The sequence below is a fragment of the Lycium ferocissimum genome, chromosome 8 (genome assembly GCF_029784015.1).
Source record: "Lycium ferocissimum isolate CSIRO_LF1 chromosome 8, AGI_CSIRO_Lferr_CH_V1, whole genome shotgun sequence".
Taxonomy (NCBI): domain Eukaryota; kingdom Viridiplantae; phylum Streptophyta; class Magnoliopsida; order Solanales; family Solanaceae; genus Lycium; species Lycium ferocissimum.
In genome coordinates, this window is record NC_081349.1 from 16,224,429 (window position 1) to 16,244,477 (window position 20,049).

Consider the following 20,049-nt stretch of genomic DNA (forward strand, 5'->3'; position numbering starts at 1 on the left):
AAGCATCACATCTCACCTTGGAGGAATTTACAATTTAAGGTGAGTACTTATAAGAAGGAATGCCAATAGTTCGCGATCATCATTATCGATTTCGTAAGAACATCATATCTTGGTCTCTAGAGTCGTTATCGCTTTCATGACATATTTCTTGTCCCGTCTCGTCATTCATGAACTTAGACTTTCATCTCTAGGGTGTAGGAGATTCATGAAGGAAGAGGAAAAATCATGCATAAGATTCATGCCTTAGAAGGAGAGGTAATGCCTCACATACCTTAGTCGTTTAGCAAGGTTATCGCTCACTTGCCCTTCTTCAATACCGCGTCGTTACCTTCATAAGAGAATTCGTTTTGATCATTAGTAAACTAGCGACAAGAACGCATTCCTAATTCTAGAAAAAGTTGGGCAGCACTTCCTTCGTCCATACTACTTTTCCCGTGTTCTATATCAACTCCCAACATTCATAACATTAACCACAATATTGAAATCAAAAATCGTCATTTAGGTACATTTATCAAAATCCACCATTTTTCTCCAATTTTCCTTTATTTCTACTTCTAGCTCATCCTTGCGTTTTTATGCGTTTAATGCTCGTTTCATGATATAAACATCATTTATAACGTATTTGTATTCACAACACTCAACATTCATGATTCAAGTCAACCATCACTCATTTGTGTCACTATTCACTTAACAATGACCCATTTCTATGTTCTTCTATATTTCAAGGGTCTAAGCCTTCCAATACTTCAAACAACGTAGAATGATCATAAAACTTACCTTGGATGGTGGTTGAGCAACCCTTAAGTTGAAATACTTCAATTAGCCAAAACCCTAGTTCCACCTTCTTTGGAATTTCTTGACTTTGATAGCTTTAATGGAGGTTCTTAAGCTTGATTCTCCTCAAATCTTGTTATTGATCCTTGGTCTCCTTAGTTTTCTTGTGGAGGAATTATTAAGAGAGTTCTAGAGTGTTCTTGTGTTGTGTGAATGGAAAATGAATTAAAATGATGCCTAAGTCCCTTTTAATAACTCTAACATTGTTTCTTAATGAATTCTGTCGGGTGAACAAGGTCGTAAACCACGGTTTACGGACCGTATTATGGTTTACGGCCCGTCCTCCGGTCGTGTTTAAGCATTAAAACAAAACGAAGCTTGGCCGAGGGACATGGCACTTTACGACCCGCTTTACGGTCCGTGAACCGTTTACGGGCCGTCCTCCAGGTCGTTTTTAAGCATTTCACACTTTAACGTAAAAGTTGAGATTTTCAACGAGGAGGACGATTGCACTCTACGGTCCGTAAATCACTTTACGGGTCGTATAGTGCCATATACGACCACCGGGCGAGGAAAACTCTCTGCAACTTTATAATTTCCAAAGTTCACATTTAGCCATCCTCGACCTATCAAAACACCATACACTCAACCCCTTCATGGTTCTACTTATCAGTCAAGTGCGGGAAATTTTCGAGGCGTAACACTCCAAGAATAAACATTTAACTAAAGGGAAATACTCTGGCAATACCGTGCAATAGAATTTCTAAGTTATCGTGTCACCTAAAAGTTAATTATAACTAACTGCTCATAATAAGTAGTATCCTAAAGTTCTGGCTTCGTCCGAGTAGAGATAGCATTTCTCTTCTGCATTTCCATGATATTTTGAAAAAGGTACTTAACTCCTTAACAATATTTATACTATATATAAGCATGAGTTTGGAGGTGGTTTCGTCGTCCACCTCCGACTCATGCAAAAAAAAATAAAAAATTGGACCCCATATTTTAAAAAATAAGCAATATCAAAAAAAAAAAAAATCAAGCAATATCCATGTAATTCTCAAAGTATCCCCCATTAAGTCAATAATGGTGGATTCATTCAGTTGGATTTATATACCACGCACTGCATTTGCAGCATTTTTGAATGATTGTCCAAAAAAAGTGGCTCCCATTAAACTTTAATGTGGCAGTCTCTTACTTATCTCTCCCTCCAATTTCCATAGCTTTTTTTGTACTCCTGTAGTGCTAATATTCAATAGACCAAGAAAGTACAGGTAAGGATTAATTTTTCAAAAGTAGTTCTGAATATATTATTATCAAGCCTCATTTTTTAAAAGTTACTATTACAACTGATTACATTTTGTAATTCCATGGGTGATATCTTACCTCACCAACTGTAATTCTATAATCAAATTAATTGAATATTGTTACAACTGATAAAATAAATTACTCGGATGTTTATTGCGATCTTTGTTTAATATCCTAAAAAGAAACTAAGATGGGTATTACATTCTCAAAAGGCATTTTCCAATGTCTTAAGTTTCTAATTATATACGGAGCACCATAACGACCAAAATAATTTATTAGTACATACTTATGATAGGTTAAGTAAAAAAAAAAAAAAAAGATAGAAATCTTATACCTCATCTATGCCCATGTTATATGACACAATATACATAATCACCATATGTATAAAAAGTTTCCCGTTTTAGCCTAGGGGAATGGTAGTTCAAATGATGTTTCCGTATTTAGAAGTAGTTAAAGATTCAATAAGTTTTGAAATTCTGGTTCAAATTTAATTAACGCGTAGTTTAAAAAGTGTCTATTAGCCTTTTTCTTAAATAAAGTCATATAAACTGCAACAAAAAAATAACATCATGGCACAAAATATTGAACCCGTGCTCCCAAAATTTCTATCTTTACATACGTGACTTTCAAGAAATACTATAGAATATATCAATTCTTTTTATAATTGCATAAAAATAAAATTATAAATATATGTTGGGCCCGTGCTGGCACAGGCTCTGGTATCTAGTATAACTATACATATAACTTAAATTCTTCAATTTCGTTGCGGAAAAAAGTCTTTCTAATTTGTCATGTGATTTTATTAAAAAGTCAGCCTCTGAAATATGAACAACCTTAAAATTTTATTTATATAAGTACCATTTCTATGCATTTCTTAGTTTCACGTCATTATAACCACGTAAATTATTATTTTTTTAAATAAAAAAAAAACATTTCACTTTTATTCATGCTAATGGAAACTGTCAAACGTTGATCAGCGAATCCGTTGTTCTGTTACTATTACATGACACGTTTTAGGTTCCAAAGGGAGGTTTATTACTAATTCCAACAAAACATGCCGTGTTACATGCACAAGATTTTAGGAAACAAAACTATTGTACTGAGCAACAAAACAAGAGCCCAAACACTTCTGTCAGAAAAAATATTGAGTTGATAATGTCATATTGTCATAGTACACTAGATCAAACAACTTGTGACTGATGAATTTGGTTAATTTGTATAATAATTAATGGTGTAATTAATATATATTCAAGTCTTCTAGTGAAGATTTTTTTCTTTTTCTTGAAGAGGTGAGAATGATGAGTGCTAAAGAAGAGATTGAAGAGAACAGTGTTAGTGAGGGATTATTGAGAAGTGGTAGTATTGGAGGAAGCACAGGATCATTGAGGTGGGTTGATGGTAGTGAAGTAATTGATCAAGAAGTGGATAATAATAATAATAATAATGAGGAGATTATTAGAGAAGGTAATTATGGATCTGTTAGGAGAAGGCTTAAGAAGCCCAAAAGAGTGGATTCTTTAGCTGTTGAAGCTATGCAGATTAAAGGAGATCATGGTGGTAGCCAACACAAGAAGGTAAATTTAATGGATTCAAGTTATATGCATTGACGAAGTAAATTTTTTTATGTGATCATTGTCGGTTGATGTGTAATACTTAACAGGTAAGTTTAGTTTTATCAAGTCATAAAATAATGCTTATCGTAGAGATTTATCTATAATTATCTAATAAATAACTTGAGTGCGTAATATTTTATACACCAGCAGGGACATATTTAGTAAGTTATGTGAGAAGTGCACAAATAGCTGTTTTAAGTATCCTATTTAAAATATAACCGAAATTCATAAGTTTTTAAAGTTTAGCCCTTAGATGCAACTTTAGACCATCGGTTCTAAAGTTGAAATCACCGCTCTTGAGTTTTAAACTTTAGACTCGACGATCTGAAGTTGACATGAAGGTTTGAAAAAGAAGTAGTAGTAGTAGCAACATGAGCGGTCTGAAGTTTGTCAAAACTGGCTAAACGTTAAATATTTTATAAAAACTGAGGGTGTTCAAAGCACCACCTAGTGTCATTTCTATGTAAGTTATGAGTTCATCTGAATTCAATAATTTTTTTTAAAAATATTTTTTATTACATAGGGGGTAGGGGAAGGGATTACAACATGGGGATTCGAACCCTCACCAACAAGGTGAAAGTTCATGTAGCCAACCAACTGAGCTACTAGATCCCTACAATCCAATAACTTTTAGTTAGAGCGTATATGTGTTAAAAATAGGGAAACTTACATAATGTACCGTCGGCCAAACTTAATTACCGTAATGAGTAGCCTAAAGATACAAAACATGTGCAAGATATGTATATTATGTGTATGGTATATGTATATTTAAGTATAAATATATAAAACCTATACATTTGCAGGCTATTTTGTTAACTAGATCACCCAAATGTATTGAGCTGCCATTTTCCCTTAAAATACACTAAATCAGTACAAATACTCATCCAATCCATTTTAGTTATCGTGCTTACAAAAAATAACTGGTCCAAAATAGTTGTCACTTTCGAAACAATTAGCTATTTTTCACCTTTACTCTTACTGAATAAATTTGAAGAGAGATTAACGTGGTTAAAATAAAGTAGTATTAAATTGAGATCCAAGAATAAAGAAGAATGATTTAGTCAAATTACTCTTTAATTAATGTTTTCTTAAGGGACGTGCAAAGGAAAAACATGACAAGTAAAACGGAACGGATGAAGTAATAGATTTTGGACCTGCTAAATCAACTGGGCTGGAGTAGAATCTCCCAACTCGCAGCCATAAAGTTAAAGTCCACTAAAGAAGTACAGTAATGCATCTTAAACTCAACATTAACAACGTAAAAGAAATTTCATACCATTAGTGTATTTGAAATTGTTTTCTGGTTATAGAAGGAAATAGAATTATTGTACTTAGGAACCAACACTTTTTCAAGAAAATTGATTGAGGTGATAATGTCATCATAGTACACTAGAAAAAGACAACTTGAAGTGGTAAAACAATGAATGGTGTACTTAATATATATTCAAGTCTTCTAGTGAAGATTTCTTTGTTCTTTTTCTTGAAGAGGTGAGAATGATGAGTACTAAAGAAGAGAACAGTGTTAGTGAGGGATTATTGAGAAGTGGTAGTATTGGAGGAAGCACAGGATCATTGAGGTGGGTTGATGGTAGTGAAGTAATTGATCAAGAAGTGGATAATAATAATAATAATAATGAGGAGATTATTAGAGAAGGTAATTATGGATCTGTTAGGCTTAAGAAGCCTAGCAGAATGGATAGTTTAGATGTTGAAGCTATGCAGATTAAAGGAGTTCATGGCGGCAGCCACCAAAAGAAGGTACATTTAAAGGATTAAAAGTTATATGCATTGACGACGTAAAGATTTTTTATGTTATAATTGTCGTTTGATATAAAATAACCGGTTGGTTCAGTTTTATCAGGTCGCTTATCATAGAGATTTAGCTAAATAATCCGATTGTGTAATATACACCAGCAGGGACAGATTTGATGTGTATGTTATGGGAGAAGTGTACAACTAGCCTTTTTTAGGACCCCCTAATTTAAAGAATAATCGAAATTTACGAAGTTTTTAACCTCAGAATCAACTTCAGGCTGTCGGTTCTGAAGTTGAAATAGCGGGTCTGAAATTTTAAACTGCAAACTCGACAATCTGAAGTTGACCCGAAGGATCTGAAAAAGAAGAAGTTGTAGTAGCAGCAGCATGAGCGGCAGTGGCGGAGCCAGGATTTTCATCCAGGGGGTTCAAAAATTCTAAAAGGTAAATATACGAAGAAGTCAGGGGGTTCAACACCTACTATATATACAAAATAAAATAATTTTAAGTTTGAAAATACACTGTAATTTTTCGCCGAGGGGGTTCGGATAACCCCCTGGATATAAGCTGGCTCCGCCCCTCATGAGCGGTCTCAAGTTTGTTGAAACTGGCTAAACATTAAAGAGTTTCTTAAATCTGGGGTACTCAAAGCACCACGTAGTGTCATTTCTATGTAAGTTATGAGTTCATCCGAATCCAATAGCTTTTACTTAGAGCGAATATGTGTTAGGACTCCACTAAATAAGTACAAATTTAATGATAGATTTTGGACTAACTAAATTACTGAGCTGTAGTAGAATCTCCCAACTCGAACCGATAAAGTTAAAGTTCGCTAAATAAGTACAGTAATGCATCTTAAACTCAACACTAACAATGTAAAAGAATTTTCATACAATCAGTGTTGAACTTGTTATAGAAGGTATCTTATTTTCTGGTTATTAATCCACTTTTTGTGGATAATAATTACTTTTTTTGATAACAAGTAGTGCGAAATATCTTTTACACAGTTATCGTATAGAAATTAAACTCTTTTAAAAATAGCATCTCGGAAATTCCGTGCTGGTATGGTTTCTTTAAAGGTTGAGTTCTTTATGACATTGTTGTGTCTTTCCTGTTGTGTTTCATTAGCTTATGTGTGTCTATGAATTTGTCTTATTGAGAGCACAGTGGACCAATATAATGTAGTAAAAACAATTTTCTGCTTTTAGGGAAATAGTGAAGCTGCAGTACTTGCTTTATGAATGCAAGCTACCTTATGACAAGTCATTACTAAAATTTGAAGTCTGAAGAAACTTATGAGAATAGATTCTTATCCATTAATTTGGAAGAAGCTCAGCAACTTACATTAATCATAGAAATATATCAAAACCATGATCTTAGAGAACAACTTTTGAGACGAATTAAACTTTTCTTTTATCCTTAATTTCTATTTTTCCTTTGGCATTGTCTAGATTGTATTATAGTTACTTGACATTGCTTATTGTTACCAAATCAGTATCTTTATAGTTACTTGACATTGCTTATTGTTACCAAATCAGTATTTTTGTAGTTTATAGTCCCATTCACGGGATAATTGAAGCTAGAATACCCTCAAGCTAATATCATACTTCAAAAACTCATTCGTGTTTTTTCACTTTTAAGTAGTAATTATCAATGGAAATTTATATCTCCAAAATGTTTGTTGATAGAGTTTAAGTTCTATGCACTTATGGCATAGAGTATATTTACATAATCAGGTTACTTATAACGTAATTATAGATACATCTATATGATAAGTATTAATTAAAAAGCTGATAAAAATGTAACTAACATTTCTATAATAGCCCATATTGATAGTGTAAAAAGTGTATATAACATCCTTGTTAAAAAATCATTTTTCATGAAAAGGATCCTAAAAAGAGACTATGATGTTGTTGGCATGAAAATGCATGTGCTTTCTTTGGATTGTACCTGTTTCTGGAACTAGCATCATTTTCTAATTACATTCTTGACTAGTTTCTGTTACTTGTACAAAACAGGATGTGCCTCTTTTGGCTACTCTTTCTCTAGCATTTCAAACACTTGGTGTGGTATATGGTGACATGGGGACAAGCCCTTTATATGTTTTCTCAGATGTATTCAGCAAGGTGCATATCACTTCAGAAGTAGATGTCTTAGGAGCATTGTCAATTGTGTTTTACACAATTGCTCTCATTCCTCTAATGAAGTATGTGTTTATAGTGCTTAAGGCCAATGACAGTGGAGAAGGTATATATATATAGGCAATTACTAAAAGTTATCTTTTCTTCTCTTTCAACTTGTCATATGATGTTTTTATTTCTTTTTAACATGGCAGGAGGAACATTTGCATTGTATTCATTGATATGCAGGTATGCAAATGTCAATCTTCTTCCAAATCGTACGCCTGCTGATGAATCCATCTCAACTTCAAAGCTAGAAAGGGCTGTGTACATAAAAGAGATATTGGAACGTAAATCTTTGCTGAAAACGCTTCTCTTGCTATTGGTTCTGATGGGAACATCAATGATTATAGGAGATGGTATCTTGACACCAGCAATATCAGGTAATTTGCGTTAGTTTTTGGTTCTCAACAAAACTACTTATCATTAAAGTAAGATAGGTGAAATCCAAGTTAGTGTATTTGGACAGTTTATGACGTTTTGTTTGGAATTACAACAGTGTGGCTGTAAATTCTTTTTCTTTTTGACAGTTATGTCTGCTGTTAGCGGATTGGAGGGTAGGATACCAGGATTTAATACAGGTGAGGTATTTGCTTCTTTTTATTTTTATTTTTTATATATATTTGAGGTTACTGAAAATGACTACTTATGAAAGCTCAAATGTTTTTGTTCTATCGAAATGTTAAAGTAGTATTGGTTGGAACTTTTGCATAAGAAATAATTAATGTGATTGGGGTTGCATACAGATGCTCTCGTTATAATTTCAATTATCATCCTTGGCGCGTTGTTCAGCATACAGAGATTTGGTTCAAGTAAAGTTGGTTTCACTTTTGCTCCTGCTCTAGCGTTGTGGTTCTTCTCTCTGGGATCTATAGGAATTTACAATCTGCTGAAGCATGATGTAACAGTTATAAGGGCTGTAAATCCAGCTTATATCTATCTGTTCTTCAAGAAGAACTCAACCAAGGGATGGTCAGCTCTTGGTGGCTGCGTATTATGCATCACAGGTACGTTAAGCTATTATTTTCCTTTCATTTGTTCTTAGAGTTCAAATATTTTGGGAATAGAGATCCGACTTGTGGATTGGTATGTATTATGTGTATATCTGGACCTATATATGTACTTGTTATAGGGGAAGCCGTTGATTGAGACGTTGGCATAATTTATAGCCGATTGCCTAAGAGCTCCTTCTCTTTTAGAAAGTGCAACCATACTTTATCTGATTCACAAATTATAGTACTGATATTGTTTTTAAAGGAATCAGTGGTCTTTAATGCTCTTCCAAATGCTTACATTGGTTGTTCCAACTCAATTTGCAATGTAATGTTACGGTTGTCGATTATGTTGAATATGTATAGAAAATTTAATCTGTAAAGCCTGTGAAAGGATATAGATACTACTGTGATGCCCGATTATTCAACACGCGCTATTTAATCCATGTTTGCAGGAGCAGAAGCAATGTTTGCGGATTTAGGTCATTTTTCTGTGAAGTCTATACAGGTGTTTTTTCATTGTCCCTTCACTCTTATTTACTTACCTTAATAGAATAGCTGCAACAACTCTTTTGCCTTTCTGATGTAAGTTGTCTGGTGCAGATTGCCTTCACAAGCGTGGTGTTCCCCTGCCTTCTATTGGCCTACTTAGGCCAAGCCGCTTTTCTTATGCGGTACCCTCAATCAGCAGGCAGAATATTTTACGATTCAGTCCCAAGTAATAATCGCGCTGAACACTAAATATTCTCTTTCCGCATTCTGTCTATAGCTATTTAATAGTTTCTATAACAAGTGCTCCATTGACACTCAAATTTTTTTTTTTTGAACAAGCAGATAGTCTTTTCTGGCCAGTTTTTGCAATAGCAACTATAGCTGCTATAATTGCCAGCCAGGCCATGATATCTGCTTCATTCTCATGTGTTAAGCAAGCTATGGCTCTTGGATGCTTCCCTAGGGTGAAGATTGTTCATACCTCAAAAGAGCACATGGGTCAAATCTACATTCCAGTCATTAATTGGTTCTTGATGATAATGTGCATGCTTGTGGTTGCTGCATTTAGGAGCACAACAAGTATAGCCAACGCATACGGTTAGTGTCTCACTTTAAACAATGTTAATAGGATGCTTGTTTATTTCAGTCGATACAATAAACAGTCAGACCTCTCTATAACAGTCATCCTCTATGCAACATTTCACTGTAACATACATGTTTTCTGTGGATCTGATCTTTCATGTTATGTTATATTATATGTTCTCTATAACAACATTTCACTATAGTGGCAAAATAATATCGGGACAAACGATGATGATATAGAGAGGTTTAATTGTATCTCTTGTTAGTTCATATTGAGTATGACTTTTCTATTGCAGGCATAGCTGAGGTCGGTGTCATGATAGTTACCACCACATTGGTTACAATTGTTATGGTACTGATATGGCAAACGAATTTGCTTTTAGCTTTGCTTTTCCCATTGGTATTTGGCACAATGGAGCTCATATACATGTCTGCCGTTTTATCAAAGATCTTGGAAGGTGGTTGGCTTCCACTTGCTTTCGCCTCTCTCTTCCTCTGTGTGATGTATATCTGGAACTATGGAAGTGTATTGAAATATCAAAGTGAGGTTAAGCAGAAAATCTCATTGGATTTCATGGATGAACTTGGATGTTCTTTGGGGACAGTAAGAGTACCAGGGATAGGTTTACTCTACAATGAACTGGTTCAAGGTATTCCATCTATTTTTGCTCAGTTTCTATTGGACCTTCCAGCTATTCATTCTGTAATAGTCTTTGTGTCCATCAAGTATGTGCCAGTTCCTGTTGTTCCTCAAGAAGAGCGGTTCTTATTCCGAAGGATTTGTCCCAAGGACTATCATATGTTTCGTTGTGTAGCTCGATATGGCTACAAAGATGTCAGGAAAGAAGACCATCACTCATTTGAACAACTTTTGGTTGATAGCCTTGAGAAGTTTTTAAGGAATGAAGCACTTGATCTTGCTTTAGAAACCAAACAGTCTCAACCTGAGTTTGATAGCAATTTTGTGGCGCCAAGGGACAACTCTGAAGTGGGTGTGGACGAGCTTAAAGTACCATTAATGCGCGATCAAAGATTAGAGATTGAATCATCTACCTCAGAACCATCAATAACAGCAGCATCAGGAGATGAAGATCCTAGTTTGGAATACGAGCTCTCAGCACTTCGCGAAGCTAGTGAATCAGGATTTACATACTTGCTTGGACATGGGGACGTGAGAGCGAAGAAAAATTCATGGTTCATCAAGAAACTAACCATAAATTACTTCTATGCATTTCTTAGGAGGAATTGTAGAGGAGGAGTCGCAACTATGAGGGTACCTCACATGAATATAATGCAAGTTGGAATGACATACATGGTTTAATCTTGTTGCAGCCTGAATATTCATCAACCATCTTCTTTTTTTCTCAAGAGCAAAATGTATATGTGCTATGAAGCATGATGATGCAAGTTGCAACAAAGGTGATTATTTGTCATTTCCTAAATATGTATGTTATTCTCCATGTAGCATTGCATTTGCAGCCTTGAATATGGCTTCGGACTTTTGTATGTGACCAATGGGGTTCAATTTTGAGTATGATTTGGTAACATACCAGTATAAGTACCAAGCTCAGTGGACAACAAGCCCAAATAGAACAATAAGTTACACTTGGGCAAACATGAAATAAAATATTCTTTTTAGTATGTTTTTTTTAATACATGGTCAATAGCACAAAAAGATAAAAGAAAAATAAACAAACACGTAGAAGTACAATCTTGACGTAAAATTTCTAAATATACGAGTTGAAAATTATGATTTTGCAATGATGAAAACATGAGTGAAAAAAGGAGTAATAGAGAAGCATGCACAGTGTTGTAGTTCTTTTTGGAAGAACCTGAATCATGAGATGAAAACATATAATGGACTTCCCAAGAATGTGACCTAGTATCTAATGAATTGAGTTGAGAATCATGAGGTCTCAAGTTTAAATTTTAATAGAGGCAAAAATTACTAGGTGATTTATTTCAATTTGTCCAAGTTTTAGTGGATAAAGTTACCCGTTATTTGTGGTGGTGGGAGATAACAGATCCTACAAAATTAGTCGAAACACACAAGCTGATTGGGACACCACATGTTTTAGAAAAACTTATAATGCACTTCCCCCACCACCCTTCTTGCGTCCTCCAATTTACATGTACTTAGGTCACAAAATTTGGCTGTTTGCAGAATGGCTTCATTTTGCACAAATACAATAGATAGGAACCTAGCGTATGAAAAATGCCTTAATCCATTATTGTGGGTTAAATTCCACCTCTAAAAAGTTCTTTATTGCATATTGTTGGCAACTAATTATTAAATTAAAACATGAATTGGATGCTAAAGGCTTTAAGTATAAAAGCATATATAAATAAACATTAGGGGAGTGAGTGGATGTTAAAGAATATAAAGTTGGAAACTACAGTGAACTAAAAATGTAATAAACATGAGTAATTGAAGAGGGTTAGTTTAATAGACAATTGAGAGCAGTGACCGGATTAAAGGGAGGAAAGGAAGTTCAATTGAATCCACATATCGGACAATTACACAAATAGCAAAACAACCGTGATAGCGGTAATACTTCATACTCGATGACTTGACATTTTTATCCCCTATTTATGCAGTACCTCTTTATATTATACAGGGAAAAGGTGCAAATATACCCTCTAACTTTGCATTTAGAGCAGATATATCCCTCATTAAAAATGTGGTGCATGTATACCTCTGTCATTACACAAATGGTGCAAATATATCTTTTTCGCTGATAGATTTTTAAAATCATTTAGCTTGTTTTTTTAAAAAAGGGGAAATTTCAGACATATACAATTTGTTCACTTACATTTCAAAAAAATAGACCAAAACTTACATTGCAAAGCTTTGGCCCAAAAACACTTTTATACAGTGTTATATACTTATATACTCATGTATATACATTTACACACATTTATACACAATTATACAACTATTGTACATGTGTAGGTATATACACTAAAAAATATAACTACAATATTATACACAAAAACACGCACTTATACACATTTACGCATATTTATATAAAATTATATAATATTGTATAAGTGGATATAAACATAGATCTATTGAGACAAAGTCGTCGTGTCAGAGAAAACTTCCGACGAAGAAGCCGCTGCAGCAGAAAGAGAGAGAGAGAGAGAGAGAGAGAAGGAGGAGGTAATTCTGGTGAGCTTCACTGGTAGCGATGCACATTTCTGGCCAAATCTGAGCCACCGCAGCGGAGGAGGCGAAGTTGGAAAAATGAGCACGACACTTGGGCAGTCAGTGGTGGAAGAAAAGTCGACGTCGGAGAAAACTTCTGGCGAGGAAGAGAAGCCGCTGCACCAGAGAAAGAGAGAGGATGAGGAGGCAGGAGTAATTTTGGTGAGCTTCACCGGCACAACGACGAGGAAGACAGTGAACGACGGTGGCGGAAGTTGGGGAAAAATTTGGGTTAGTTTTTGTAAGATTAGAAATGTGGGTCAATTTGGCAGCATTGTTACCCTAATTGATATACAACGTAATTATTCCTTAAAAAATGCCATGTAGCTTTAATAAAATAAGTCCACTCATTTTTTAAGTCGACTTAGTTTTTACAGTCACGTGGTAATTGTTTTTTAGTAAGTCAGGTCTGCTTCGTTTAAAAAAATGGGTAAATTTTTTTTAAAGCCAAGGAGATATTTTTTTAAACGCAGCAGACAACCCACTAGAAACGAGGAACTGCCTTGTGTTTTTTAAAAAAATAAGTCTACTAAAAAAATGGGTAGACTAATTTTTTTAAAGTCACGTGATATTTTCTTAATTAAAAAATAAGTTAAACGGTTTTTTTTTTAAAAAAAAAAAGTTGTCAGCGAAAATGATATATTTGACCATTTGTATAACGGGAGGGGTATTATTACATCATTTAACGTAACGCCAGGGGTATATATGCACTACTTTTTTGACGAGGGTATATCTGCTCTAAATCGCAAAGTTGAAAGAGTATATTTGCCCTTTGCCCTATTATAAAATGATATTTTATTTATTTACTTAGATATTTTACCTATAATTTAAAAAGTATTATATTTTAATTTAAGGTTGGTAGCATTATGAATAGAATAATCCTTTATGTATTTATTACAAAATCTATTAAATTTTTTTATAATTTTTAATTTACTGTTACGTGCATTAAGTATGCATATGGGTGCGTCTTTGCATTGAGATAAGAGAGAAAAAAATATCTATTCTACAAAGTCGAAGAAAGAATTAGATTTTTAAAAGCAAAGTTTAGCCGTAAATGATTTCCACCCTCTAAAAATTACATGAAAAATACTTAAGATCATAAATTTCTCAAAATCAAAATGACAAAAGAAATACATTTAAAAATGTTAGGGTATGAAGAGTAATTAAGAGAAACATTAGACGACAAAAAAGAGGACTTTGAAAAAAAGAAAGGAGGAGGAATACGTAATTGCAAATAAAGTTTGGAGGTAAGTTTGATTATTTAAAACTTTCAGTCTAAACCCGAATAGTATAACGGGTCGGGCCTTTTCAGATCCATTACGCTAAACCCTTAATTTTGCTGCTTGCAAAACTAAAACCCTAGTTTCTCCGCTCTCTTCTCCAAACAAAGTAACTCACTCTTCGCAGGTAAATTTATTATTGCTTGTAATTTATGTTTATGTCTCTATCTATGTTGTAGTTGTGTCCTATTTTAGTTTGTGTTTTGTTTGTCTATGCTTTTTTTTTTTTTTTTTGTAAACTTGTGGTGAATTAAGATTTCAAGTTGTATGATGAGCATAGATGAAACTGAACCTAATTTCTAGTGCTTCAGCTTAAGCTGTGTAATTGTAGGAAAATAAAAGCATAATTGGAATTAGAATTAGGGCCTGTTTGGCCATGAAAATGGTGAGTATTTGAAAAAAGTAGTTTTTGTTTTCAAAGTGAAAAATGATATTTGGAAATTAGAGTTTTGTTTGGCCATGAATACAAATTGGAGCTGTTTTTGAATTTTTTGTGAGTGATTTGGAGTGAAAACAACTTATTGGTGCTTTTCAAATTCCGGAATTCAACTTGAGGTTGAATTCCAGTATTTTATGGCCAAACATGATTTTCAGAATTCAACTCTGGAAAAAAGTAAAAGTAATCATGGCCAAACGGCTACTAAGATTTCTAGTTGTGGAACGAGCATAGATGAAACTAACCCTAATTTATCATGCTTCAGCTTAAGCTGTGTAATTTTAGAAATTAAACGCACAACTGCATCCACATTGCATAATTGGAATTGGAATTAGAATTAGGGCCCATTTGGCCGTGAAAATTGTGAGTAGTTGAAAAAAGTAATTTTTTGTTTTCAAAGTGAAAAATGGTACTCCTTCCGTCCCAATTTAAGTGTCTTACTTTCCTTTTTGGTCTGTCCCAAAAAGAGTGCCTCTGACAATTCACATGGAAAATTTAAAACCACAAAATTCAAAGTACATTTTAGTACATTACACACATTTTTAATTTAATATCACAAGATTCAAAAGTCTCTTTTTATTCCTTAAACTTTTTGCCCGATCAAATTAAAACTAATACACTTAAATTGGAACGAGGGAGTATTTGGAAAATGGAGTTGTGTTTGGCCGTGAATACAAATTGGAGTTGTTTTTGAATTTTTGTGAGTGATTGAAAAAAGTGAAACTACTTTTTGGTGTTTTTCAAACTCCAGAAAATTCCGGTGAATTCCAAAATTTTCCGGAATTGTATGGCCAAATATGATCTCCGGAATTCAACTCCGGAAAAAGTAAAAAATATTCGTGGCCAAACGGCCACTTAACTTTTGTTTGGCTTGTTTCCTACAAAGTTGGCCACAAATGAGAAATGCACAGCTCTTACATGTTTGGGAATTTCATTGAACATGCCATGGGATTTTAATTTATTGAAACGTACTCCTTAATTGACACAGGATTGAACATTATGGCGGAAGAATTGCAATCAGTTTCCGAAGCTGGAAAAATGTTTAGGAAAAGAAAGATGGAGCACAATAAGAAAGGGGGTAAGGGAAAGAAGAAGTTCAAGGGTGCGCCATTTAGTGAAAAAAAGGTAAAAATAGACAACAAAATGAAGAAGCTTTTCGAAAAGAGAGCAAGAGACTATAACTCTGATAATGAGGACGATGATGATAATGACGCGAAGCCTGCCCTTGTAAGTAGAGCTAAATCCACATCATATGGTAAAGAGAAGCCCAAATCATATGGTAAAGAGAAACCCACATCCTATGGTACAGAGAAACGCACATCATATGGTAGAGAGAAACCCACATCATATCGTAAAGAGGACGATGATTTTGAAGAGGAATGGGTGGATGATGAAGGAGAGGATGGAAATGAGGAACTTGAGGTATCCGAAGATGAAGATGGGGAAATTCAGCCTGGAATTACTAAGTTCATAGATGGTTGTAAAGCATTCAGACTGGCTTTCAAGAAGTTACTAAAGAAGTCTAATTCTGATGATATACTGGTGAGCAACATGCTTTCTCCGTCAGTTTTTTTCTGGTCATCTGCCTTATTATATATTTCAATGTCAGGCTGGTAATTACATGTCTCAAAGGAAAACATAATTGGTTTCAGGGCTTCAAAATAATTTTGTTTTTATTTCGGGTTTGTTTTGTTTTGTTTCGTAATGGGTGTCTGGATTTGGTGTCTATGAGCGTTTGGATTTGGTTTTGGGACAAAATAAAGCGTGTCTGGAGGAGAAAACAAGACAACTGTGCAGAAAATAAAACATTTTGTTTCTTCTTTCGGAAGAAAAATATTTTTTGTTTCCAAAGACGGACCTTTATACACCTTTTAATGCTTGTATTCATTACTAGTGAGCAAGCTGGATTCTGATGGACTTATAGGCTAAAAGCTCACACTAAACTGCGGATAGGAAGTGCTAGGAGAAACTATTTGTAAAATATGTGGTTTTAATGAACCTAACCTGCAGGGCCCCGTCTTATCAGCACACAAGAAGCTTGTTGCAGAGAAGCTTGCTGAAGAAGATGTAGAACGAAAAGTTAAGGGGGAGGCAAAAAAGGAGAAACATTTGGTAATTTTGTCTGGTTTTATTTAATTGCTAAGTTTCTTGAATAAGCTTATCTCCTTTTTAGTGTATTAATGGGTCTTGTTCTAAACTTTGACATCTGTGCAAAAGATAAGAGAAAAGGGACATGTGAAACCTAAAAATTTCTTGGACGCCCATGAAAAGTCTCTAATAGGAGTTGCAACAAAGGGAGGTAATCAACTTTTTCCTTTTCTTTTGGAATTTATATTAGTATTACAAATGTACTAATAAGGTTTCTATTAGACCTTCTAACTAACTTGGTCCTTAATTTTATGGGCATTGTGGGACTATCAGTTGTCAAGTTATTCAATGCTGTAAGTCAGTATACATTTCAGACTTGATGCTTCTGTTTTATGAAAAGTTTTCTACTATTTTTGGCTAGCTCAAATTTATCTATGTATGTGATACAGGTTAACAAAGCACAACATGCTCAAAAAGGCTTAAATCCCTCAAGGGCAAAAGATGAGAAAGGTAAGGGCAGAATATCGATACATGGATAATATGATTGGTTCTTAATTTTCTTTTTAAAAATGTGATTGTTTCTTTAAAAACTGAGAACACTGCATCAACTGCAAATTTTCATCTTTAAAACTGCAATTGATAACAATTTCTTGATAATTCAATTGGGAATAATTTGAAAAAGTAAACCTTTAGAGCTGTTATTCTGTATCCAATACAATAACTTCTATTATCTGATTTACAGCAATAAAGAAGCGACAAAGAGAAGTCTTTTTCTCTGAATTGGGCAAGACGCCATCACAGACAGCTGCGTCAAAGGTCAACTCTCTCTCTCCTCTCTAGCAGCTTAGCATTATGATCATTTGGGAAAATTTCTCATTATTTTGCAACATCTTTTCATATAGTAATCTTGTCTTGGGCAATTGTTTTTGTTTTTTGGAGTCAGGTGGAGGGGGGCGGGACGAGCCATTTTGGCTCATATCAGAAAAAGAATTTTCATGCCGTTTTTATATTATATTTCCCTTGTTACATTTGCTTCACAGTTGGATTAGTTGCTTATATATATGAAAAGACATCGAATAATGTGATGTGCTGTGGTGCTTCACTACACATACCAATCATGTTGTGAATAGAAAGAAGAAACAACATGAACATAGGGGTCTTGATATTTTTCAAGTGCTTGTCCAAAAAAAAAAGGAACATTTTCAAGATTCACCTATGCAGGCCAGTCATTTCATACAGGTTATTGCCTTTTTTAACCTTATTCTGGAGCTTAATTTCATGCAGGCTGGTGCATCCACTTCTTCGAAAGATGAAGGTCCCTCGTGGGCTCCTCTACGTGATAATTACATGCTGACTAATCCCAAGTTAAAGGACTGGGATAAGAATCCGGTAAGGATAACTAACTCCTAAAATTCTGAATTTACCCAGACACCATGATTGTGAATTTGATAAATAGGAGAAGCCGCCCTTTGTCAATCATTATATTATTATTATTTACTTTTAATAATGAAATGGGGGTTTCCAACATACTCAGATATAATGAAGTATTCCTCTAGATTCAAAACTTATTTTCAAGACTCACAATCCGTAGTAGTTAATAATCCTAATGGCGGATCTCTATGCTTAGTAGGGGTGGTAGGATAATATCCCTTTTTGCGAATGATCAATGTCATCTTATGTTCATGCAGGACACAGCTGTCGCAGACGACATGAGGATGTCAGCTGATTCAGATTCATCTGATGATGAATAAGTTCACTGAGTGTTTGATGTTCAATCTATCTGCTTCAAGCATATTGGGACGCCGAACACATATCTTCAGTGCAGGGAAGTGGATGCCTAGGCATAATCAAATTAATGCTGGAGCAACTTTCTGACTGTACAGAGATCCTCCTGTTGTTAGCTGATGCTGTTTTATTACAGAGAAAGCTGTATGAACTGGCTTCTGCAATCCTCTTTAAGATATGAGTTTTGAGATATTATTTTTATCCATTCTTCTAGTGGTGATACTGGTGTTTGAAGTATCCCAGTATTACACAAGGTTGATTTAGCAGTGTGTAATAACTTCGCGCACCTTGTGTTGTCAAGATAATTTTACCGAAGATAATTTAGCTTTAGAAAGTCGGTTTAATCTTGTTGCAGCCTGAAATTCATCAACCATGTTATTTTTTTTCAAGAGAAAAATGTATATGTACCATGAAGCACGATGATTCAAGAACCAACGGTAAGTGTCAAGGCTAAGGTGATTATTTATCATTTCCTCTCTATGTATTTTATTCTCCTTGTAGCATTGCATTTGCAGCCTTCAATATGGGCTCAGACTTTTCTATGTGCCCAATGGGCTTTAATTTTGAGTATGACTTGATTAACATAGAGCCCGTTTGGCTTAGGCATAAGTTCTTTGAAAACGAAATTTTTATAAGTTGTTTTTAAATTTTTTAGTGTTTGGGTAACTAAATAAGTCGTTTTATCTTAAAAATAAGTCGAAAAAAAATAAGTTGGCTCGTTTGGCTTAACTTAAAAAAAGCAGTTTATAAGCTGAAAATAAGTTGGGATAACCCAACTTATTTTTTTTGGCTTATAAGTTGTTTTCAACTTATAAGCTGCTTTTTTTAAGTCCATCCAAACAGGCTAATACTCTGTGGACTATGAGCCCAAATAGAACAATAAGTTACAAATGGTCAACATAAAAATGAAATGAAAAAAATTGTACTTCTTTCGTCAAACGGCCTGTTCTTTCATTCTTGCCCTTCAAAATCAAATTTGTGCTTAGCGGGGCATAAGTTCTTTAAAGGCGCGGGCATAACCTGTGAATATTATAATGCGAAAATATAAATTTATGGCCCGTGAAAAAGTGATTTGTTACGAGGGACAAAATTAAAGACCAACACAAAATAGGAACAATAAGTGCCAATGACCCAAATGAAATATGCTGGTTTTTAATAATTCTTTTTTTGTTTGCTCTCATGCTTTCATGCTAAGGTACTTGAAGTAGAAGCTTTCTCAATTTCTCACTTTTATGAAAGATGCCAGTCGAATGAAATATTAATATTTAATTACATACAATTACTTGAAAGATGTTACAAATTCACACTTTTTAGTGACTTCACTCAATAAAAACGACAAAAGAATATGGGTTGAGTGTCAGGTATCAGGTGAAATAATAAGGCTATCTTTATATAAATATCCGGCCGAATTCTTGTTTACTTCTCCTAGTTGGTATGCATAATTTATCCACTGATTATACATAGTTATATACATATTATACATTCGAACACTACTGTTATTTTGGGGGGGGGGGGGTAAAAAGTATGTGGGTTGGAGGATAGAAAAAAAGAAAGAACTG

The 20,049-nt window shown here is 34.3% G+C and overlaps 2 protein-coding genes across 2 annotated transcripts; both read left to right on the forward strand.

Moving 5' to 3' along the window:
• Nucleotides 1-3,217: 3,217 nt before the first annotated feature.
• Nucleotides 3,218-11,229, forward strand: LOC132066659 (putative potassium transporter 12). The gene is made up of 9 exons (XM_059459914.1): nt 3,218-3,653; nt 7,466-7,694; nt 7,783-8,010; nt 8,158-8,208; nt 8,374-8,634; nt 9,075-9,127; nt 9,223-9,337; nt 9,454-9,708; nt 9,990-11,229. Exons 1-9 carry the CDS (start codon nt 3,375-3,377, stop codon nt 11,012-11,014), a joined length of 2,496 nt encoding a protein of 831 aa, XP_059315897.1. The 5' UTR covers nt 3,218-3,374; the 3' UTR covers nt 11,015-11,229.
• A 2,893-nt stretch (nt 11,230-14,122) lies between these two features.
• On the forward strand, nt 14,123-18,837 carry LOC132067357 (uncharacterized). The gene is made up of 9 exons (XM_059460562.1): nt 14,123-14,308; nt 15,606-16,159; nt 16,628-16,729; nt 16,835-16,916; nt 17,039-17,058; nt 17,155-17,215; nt 17,448-17,521; nt 17,990-18,094; nt 18,394-18,837. The coding sequence occupies exons 2-9, from the start codon at nt 15,617-15,619 to the stop codon at nt 18,454-18,456; spliced, it is 1,050 nt and encodes a 349-aa protein (XP_059316545.1). The 5' UTR covers nt 14,123-14,308; nt 15,606-15,616; the 3' UTR covers nt 18,457-18,837.
• The last annotated feature ends 1,212 nt before the right edge of the window (nt 18,838-20,049 follow it).